At 35.1% G+C, this 8,725-nt stretch overlaps 1 protein-coding gene across 1 annotated transcript; it reads left to right on the top strand.

Annotated features, from left to right (window-relative positions):
* The first annotated feature begins 547 nt into the window (after positions 1 to 547).
* On the top strand, positions 548 to 8,308 carry LOC126979177 (NADH-ubiquinone oxidoreductase subunit 8). The gene is made up of 5 exons (XM_050828426.1): positions 548 to 687; positions 2,538 to 2,764; positions 4,312 to 4,452; positions 5,445 to 5,543; positions 7,865 to 8,308. The coding sequence occupies exons 1-5, from the start codon at positions 651 to 653 to the stop codon at positions 8,024 to 8,026; spliced, it is 666 nt and encodes a 221-aa protein (XP_050684383.1). The 5' UTR covers positions 548 to 650; the 3' UTR covers positions 8,027 to 8,308.
* The last annotated feature ends 417 nt before the right edge of the window (positions 8,309 to 8,725 follow it).

Here is an 8,725-nt window from a genome sequence, read left to right as displayed (position 1 = left end):
TTGTAATTTGTAGATACATACGTTGTAAATTTGTTTATAATTATGTAAATACGTTATAACTTGTACATATACAACTAGTAATAGCATAGCGCAATTCGCGAACTGAACAGATAATGTAAATAGGTAGGTATTATTCTAAAAAGTTATGCAAATTACACTGGATTTGACTTTAAGAAAAGGGGAAAATTATTAGAGACTATATTACTGGATTTGGACTTACTAAAAGGAAAATATGGAAAATATTCTTTAGAGAATTATACATTAACGGAAATGGTAAAATAACTGATGACTTTAAGACTGGATTGGATTTGATGAAAGAAACTACTATAAATATTCGCTATCGAATATACATAATTGGAAAAGGAAAATGGAAATAATGTAAGATGAAATGAGAAAACTGGATTGGACTTTTTGTAAAACAAAATAGTGAAAATAATAAATACCAAAGAAATGAAAATACTAACGACAAGGCAGTAAGGCCCCTGGCTATAGCCTGTTCGAAAGAACGAATTAATATAAAAAAAAAAAAAAAAAATCAATGTCATGTTAATTCGTATTTCGTACAACATTTAACTCCGGGCGTAAATGTTTTGATTTTAGTAAAGGTTAAATATTTTGCTTCGTGCGTGAAATAGGACTAAATAAATAAAATGTCCCTAGCTAAATTATTTACAGTTACTTCTAGAGGTATACTATATTTTTTAACATTATTATCTCGTTTGAAAACTTAAACAATTGTTTATTACGCAACTTTCTTCCGTAATAACCTTTCACACCCGTCAATATTTTCTACATATAAGAAGTGAATTGTACAAATCAGCTTATAAAGTTACTTATTCTTACATTTAAAGGAGACAACATTTTTTGTTCGACGAATAGGCCCACTTCGAAATGTGTAAAGTGTATAAACATATATTGATATATTCCTTATAATCTCTAAATAACAACATTATATTTACTTAAAAATGGTCTAACCGCAGATTACTGAGAAATACAACAATATTGTGAACGTCATAATAACCTAAAAATCATATAGAATTGGTAATAATAAGATATTATGTAATATCTTAAGAAAACAAAAAATGTCCATAATTAAGTTAGGGCTGTTTGATATCAAAATAAACAGCCTGTAGAAAGAGTAAGAATACAGCTGATAAAAGATGGCTAACAATGATGGACAGACAAAAAATGTTCATCCCTCGAGTGTATTAATAGTCCCAGGTGTGTGTACACCCCAATACTTCAGTTTAGCAGTCAGGATACTAACCATAATCACTAAACCAAAAAGCTTGCCAAAAAACTTAACAACCATGATTATAATTTCAAAGTTGTGTCTTTAAATAAGTATTTTATATAAATACTATTGAGGTAAGGTTTTGTACACTGTTTATCATAGGAAGAAAAAACACATAGTTTATATAGTATAAATATTTATTAGTCATCATCATTTTCAAAATCTTCTTTTATAATTGAAGATGGCTCAATCTCATCTTGATGCCATGTCCTAACTACCACACAAGAGACATTTCATGTGCACAGCAACCAACAGTATGTCTACCTAAACAATTACAACAGTATACGGCAAGAGCAGCTCTAGTACTAGAAATAAATGGGTTGTTGTCAACCAGTATATAAGTGTAATAAGTTTTTGTACTTATGTGCCTTGATTATATTGTACCCCATATAAGATACTTATTTTATACCAAACTCATAGGTTGCCAGAATTCTTCAATTTTGAATTTTCCAGATTCCCAGTTCAAGTCTCCAGCTATCTCAGACAGTAAATGTTTTCGCATATTACGATGAAATCATATTGCACAATTTACACAAAGACTGTCTGGAGTATAAAAATGCTGTAGATGCAATATTGAAATGTTTGAAATAAACCAAAGAATTATAATAATGTAAAATAAACTTTAACACAACTAGAAAGAAACAGAAAATACAGAATTCTCTTTTGATAACATAAAAATCATAATGACAGATGCACAGTTAACAGTCCATGTTATTTTATTAAATTGCACAGTAATATTAAACTATGTACTTATGGCTTAGTTAATTTGACCTCATTTTCATTAATATTTTTATTTTCTTACATAAATGTTACAAAATATGTTTCATTATACACATTTTTTTGCCATGTTGACCATAACTGGTTACAGGAAATGTATCAAGTGTTTGCCTTTTTATTATAATTTCACTTCTAGTTGTCTGTTGCATTCAAAACTAAAGGTTTTATCTCAATAAAATGTTTAATATGAGAATAATCATGAGAGTTGTCATACTCATACATGCAGGGCACATCTGTATGGATACACACCAAGAAAGGGAAGATATTAGTAGGATGATCCTGGTTAGATTTTACAGTAAAATGTGGCCTGTAGATAATAATAAATTAGTTACAATTTTACTAGCATAATATGATTAATAAACATCAAAAAAATTGTCTCCTTTCTAACTTCTTAAAATATATATAACATAGATAAAAGGTTAGCCAGCGATGGCTATATCATTTTATATATTTTTGCACCTTACAGTGAGATCTAGTGCTGCTGGCGGAATTGTACTTCGTCATGCTCAGTACAGCACCCCTAGTGACAACAAGGGCGAAAAAGTGTACCCGCCACAGGTGCCAGGCTACATGTATGTAAATGCAGAAGAATTGGACATGAGTTTCAGAGCTATGACAGACAGAGCAGCACAGACAATGTTCTGGACTGAATTGGCAAGAGGTTTTGCAGTAACATTAGCTCATATCTTCAAGGTTTGTCTTAATGAATTAATATGTCAGTTCCAAAGAGTAATGATTCGGAAATGGTTCTCAAACAAAATTAAAAAAAAACAACTTGATTTGTGACTGTATGAAATGAAAATATCCTAGAATTATCTAAGAAATATTGGAATTAATAACTAAACTGCATTAACTTATCCATGTGTTTGTCTGTGGTTATGGTGGGTTATAGTTTATGGAACCATTTCTCATACATATCTCAAACTTACTGATTTTAAGACTTGTTACACTTTGGAACTGATGAATTAGAATGTTCTTTCAAATTATTTTATTTATTATTATTTTATTTCTGTGAGAAATTCAACCCATCATCATTAAGAAGACAGAGAGGAAGAGCTGAAATTGTAGGCTTATATTATTAAATCATTTACTTCTGAAGATGGTTCTCCACATATAGCTACCATTAGTAGTTCTAGGCGGTTAATCTATTTATGGATATCAGTTCTGGTGTTCCCCAAGGGACCTTGTTTGGGCTCTTACTTCAGTATTTTTTTTTAAATGATACCAGCTGAACTATAAAATACTTTGATACAGGGATGACATGAAAATCTTTGAAGTTAGTGACATCCATACTTTCCATATAGATGTAGTTAGATTATTGTACTAACTAAAAATTAGGCCTCAATATTTCCTAATGCTATATGCCTATACATATACTATAACATAGATTTAATTAAAGATCTAGAGATAATCTTTGACAGTAAAGATTGATTTCAATTTACAGTAAAATATTATTTGATATATCAAAAAAGTTATTTCTGTTGCTTGGTCATGTGTTAAGGATATTGTTGGAGTTAACATAATTGTATTAAAACTTTTATTTTGCATAATATGTACCTATCCACATAGAATATGCTTGTAGAATCACCACTATTGTATACAAGGATAGAGTCCATCAAAATTTTATATGCTACCTCTAAATAGGTTCAACCAAGAAATCTAAGTGGCAGCACTGTATTGTAATAAGTGTAGTGTAGCACTTACCATAAGTTGAACATCTCTCCTTGTTACATCACTTTTTCTCATAAAAAAAAAGTAATTGTTTCCTAGCATATTATGTATTTTATAATTTTACCTGCTACAATTAAATGAAGCTGTAAGCTTACAATAATTTTGATTATTTTTAAGGTTATAAAGAGGTAAAATTAAATGAAGTACATATAGTAGGACTCACTGAGCACAAATTTAAGAAATATAAGTTTCTTTGGAAATGAAGGCTTCCTATAGTATAGTTGATTATATAGAGGATAATGATGCATGGTTCAAGTCAGGCCATCTTAAATTTTTTAATGTTACATTGAGTAGGCGAACTTGTTATATGACTAAAAAGATGGGCTGGGAGTTTCTTATCTGGTCTTCTCCCCATGTCAAAGCCCCTTTAAATAAACTGATGTAGGTTGATGACATTTTCCAAGTGTTGTTGCAATATATCATGTTATTTTCACTTCGTATGGTAAATAAATATATTTACATTCTATAAAACAACATAATATAAATATGAGTACATTTTTCTGTTACAGGAGCCGGCTACAATTAACTATCCATTTGAGAAAGGGCCTTTGTCACCAAGGTTTCGAGGGGAGCATGCTTTAAGGAGGTACCCATCTGGAGAGGAAAGATGTATTGCATGTAAATTATGTGAAGCTATCTGTCCAGCACAGGTATTTTTTTAACTTCATAAGATTTAAGCATAGTTCTATAAGATGTTACATAAGCCTTGACTATATTGAAAAACATGCCAAATGTGAGACAAACTTGTCTCAACAAATGAGAAAGTGTAAAGAGTAGGAGCATCTCCCCCCCCCCACTCCTCGCCTCGCGCGCCTGCAGTGTAATGATGTGCTATAGGCATACCATGTTAATACTAAAGTTGAGATCTCATGTTATTCTTTTGATTTTAATAATGACTGATTCAAGTCTATCAGTTTCTGTTCCAAAAAAACGAAATGAAATGTGTTTTAGACATAGTTTATCAATGGAAGGCTCCTTTGAACAGGATGCTGGCTAGCTTTTGGGTACCACAACGGCACCTATTTCTGCGGTGAAGCAGTAATGTGTAAGCGTTATTGTGATTCAGTCTGAAGGTCGCCGTAGCTAGACGAGCGCAATTGTTGTGCCGCTCAGAATTTTTGGGTTTTCAAGAATCCCGTACGGCACTGCATTGTGATAGTCAGAGCGTATCAATTACCATCAGCTGAATGTCCTGCTCGTCTCGTCTTTAAGCTTGGATTACATTATGGTAACTTTCGTAGGGAAGTCTATTTAAATTTCATGTTAGGTTCTACCTGATAATTTGGCTTTCTAAAGGTGAAAAAATGTCTGGGTAGTTTTTGGGTTTAAAGAAACATGCAAAGTATGTAATCTATTCTCTTAATATTATTATTAAATGACTTACAATAAAGTTTTATTGTGATGATTTAGTAAGTACTAGATAAGGCATAAATATTCTTGTAATTGCTATGACCTAATGGGTGTTTAGATTGAGAATAATTGAGGTTTTTAGAGTTTATAGGGACAAAGGTATTATACCTAGTTGTGGAGGTTTTAGACTGATCGGAGTTCGACATAAAGAGTGTTCAAAATCCGAGTGTCATATATCGTGCAGCCGGGATCTATAATGGCATATTATTTATTTGTTTCTAAACTGTTTTAGGCAATCACAATAGAAGCAGAGGAGCGTAAGGATGGTTCGCGGCGAACAACTCGCTACGACATTGACATGACCAAATGTATCTACTGTGGCTTCTGCCAGGTGCGTATATTAAATTATTACATGCATAAGCACGGATTATGAGCGATTTCATTGAACAGTAATGTTTAAAGTCTGTTATATACGCTCATTCGAAGCTCGGAGTCGAACCCGAGGGAAGAATATTTTGTTTTAGCAATTGAAATGTATTTATTTAGCAAAATTATCAAAAATGTCAACACAATTTTGTTAATTTAAAGCGGCACTTACCTGAAATACGAAACTCAATCATTTTAAAGTTTGGATATGCTGTTATTTGGCCAGTTTTTCACTGAACACTGCGATCATTGAGTGACGTTGTATTCAAATCGCGGTCGATACACAACTGAACGAAAACTCTGCTTAAGACGCGTAGGCAGAGTTTTGCTTCAGATAATTTTTAACGTGATTGTGAGTCTACTTGTTTATTGTACGTCAATGACAAAATATTATCATAAAAAATTTAAACTTAGAGACTTAAACTGCCGTCGACAGCGGAACCATGCCCAAGCTGCTGGTAGCAGGGCATCAGATAGTTATTAGAGTTATCACTGTGTGTCTTTGAGCCAACCGATTAGCGAGAACCGCTTGATATATTTGATCAAGGCTCTTTATGAGGACTATACGGACTATGATCGTAGAGTCAGCGTCTCATATCTTTATATATATTTAAATCCAGTATCTTGGTGTTTGTATCAAGTGAACTCCTTAACTAATGAACGGATTTTAATGATTAACCTGAGAGATAGGATAGTTTTTATTCCCATTTGGGATCCATAATTCTTTTTATTGCCAATATTTGTATGGACATAATTTCTATGAGATAATTTATTGATGCACGGTTTGACAGTTGTGCTGTGAAACAGTTTCATTATAATAACAGGGAGCATATTTTACGAAATGATTTTTTTTTTTTTTTTATGGAATAGGAGGACAAACGAGCGTACGGGTCACCTGGTGTTAAGTGATCACCGCCGCCCACACTCTCCTGCAACACCAGAGGAATCACAAGAGCGTTGCCGGCCTTTAAGGAAGGTGTACGCGCTTTTCTTGAAGGTACCCATGTCGTATCGTCCCGGAAACACCGCACAAGGAAGCTCATTCCACAGCTTCGTGGTACGAGGAAGAAAGCTCCTTGAAAACCGCACTGTGGAGGACCGCCACACATCCAGATGGTGGGGATGATATCGTAACTTGTGGCGTGTCGTGCGAAGGTGAAATTCGGCGGCAGGAATCAGGTTGAACAGCTCTTCGGAACACTCCCCGTGATAAATGCGGTAGAAGACACACAATGAAGCGACGTCTCTACGCAACGCCAAGTGATCCAGCCGTTCACAGAGTACTGGGTCCCCGACAATTCGAGCTGCTCTGCGTTGCACGCGGTCAAATGGATCGAGCTGATACTGGGGTGCGCCAGACCAGAGATGACAGCAATACTCCATGTGAGGCCGGACCTGCGCTTTGTAGAGCGCTAGAATGTGGGCCGGCTTGAAGTATTGCCGTGCTCTATTTATGACGCCCAGTTTCTTTGAAGCCAGTTTGGCTTTGCCCTCCAGATGGCCACGGAATTGGCAATTGCTCGAGATTTCGAGACCCAGTATTCCGATACTAGGCGAGGCTTTAAGGGAAGTGTTCTCGAAGAGCGGTGATACGGCAAATGGGGTTTTTTTAGTGGTAAACGCGCAAACTTGAGTCTTCTGGGGTTAAATTGGACAAGGTTCAACTTACCCCATTCCGCGACCTTCTCGAGAGAGGACTCGATAGAAGACACAAGTTTCACCCGGCACTGGTCGACGTTTTCCCGAGAGAGACCTGCATGGCCCGTGTATACGGCATCACCAGTGCTGTCGTCTGCATAGCAATGCATGTTGGTGGTGTCCAACATATCATTGATATGCAGAAGAAACAGCGTGGGAGATAGCACACAGCCTTGGGGCACTCCAGCGTTCACGGGCTTGGGATTCGAGCAATAACCGTCGATAACGACCTGTATGCTGCGCCCAGTGAGGAAGCTGGAGGTCCACTTGCATAAGCTCTCGGGAAGCCCAAATGATGGAAGTTTTGCGAGGAGCGCCTTGTGCCATACACGATCAAAGGCCTTCGCTATATCCAGACCAACTGCCAGGCCTTCCCCCTTGCTTTCAATAGCCGCCGCCCATCTATGTGTTAGGTATACCAGAAGATCGCCGACCATGGCGAAAGCCAAAAGATTCTTCATGTTATGAAATAGTATTGTCAAATTCTTAAAAAACAGTATTTTATTTATTATGTACCGAACAACGTCCGTCGGGTCAATTAATTTATATATATATTCTTTGCTGGTTTAAATATTTCATTGTTTGCAGGAAGCCTGCCCTGTTGATGCTATAGTCGAGGGGCCAAACTTCGAGTTCTCTACGGAAACACACGAGGAATTACTCTACAACAAAGAGAAATTGCTCTCGAATGGCGACAAATGGGAGAGTGAGATTGCTGCAAACATCAAAGCCGATCATCTATACCGCTGATTAAAATCAGATACTGATTTTTAAGTAGAATGTAGTAATATTGTAACATATAATACAATTTTTTTTTTCGTGTAATTTAATTGTTAATAATCTGTAGTTAAAACATCTTCTTTGTGAACATAAATAATTCAGTTGTTATTAAAGCAATGCATTGGTGTAACTACATTCTATTTTAAGCTCTTGTTGTTAGTTGATGCACATTTCAACATAACAACTATGTTCTGTAAACGATGGATATATAGCAGTAATTAAATTATGTTCTAGAATATACAGATACGTGCAGTCTCTTGTTTTAATTTACATAAATAAAACAGAAATGGGCCATTACAAGCTAACACACAATCTGATAAAAAAATAAGTTCCTTCAGTGTTTTTCGTTTCTCAATTCATGTTTATGGAATTACAGGAGTGTTCCCAGCCCTTAAGTACGCGTTTTTCTTAAGGTACCCATGTCGTATCGTCCCGGATACATGGAGGCTCATTCCACAGCTTTGTTGTACGTGGAAGAAAGTTTTTCACGGATTACGTTAATTCCCTTACCCCCTGGTCACAGCTATTCTTCTTCTTCTTAAAGTCATTAACTTTATAAAACTTATTTGATACCCATCAAATGATGAGTTTATCCTTAATATCTTAGAATTATATCATTTATGTTAGAAAAGCCGATACTTAACAAAATTAGAGAAAATAATGAATATC

This window comes from Leptidea sinapis, chromosome Z, assembly GCF_905404315.1.
Source record: "Leptidea sinapis chromosome Z, ilLepSina1.1, whole genome shotgun sequence".
NCBI classification, from domain to species: Eukaryota; Metazoa; Arthropoda; class Insecta; order Lepidoptera; family Pieridae; genus Leptidea; species Leptidea sinapis.
This window is presented reverse-complemented; position numbering and strand designations above follow the sequence as displayed.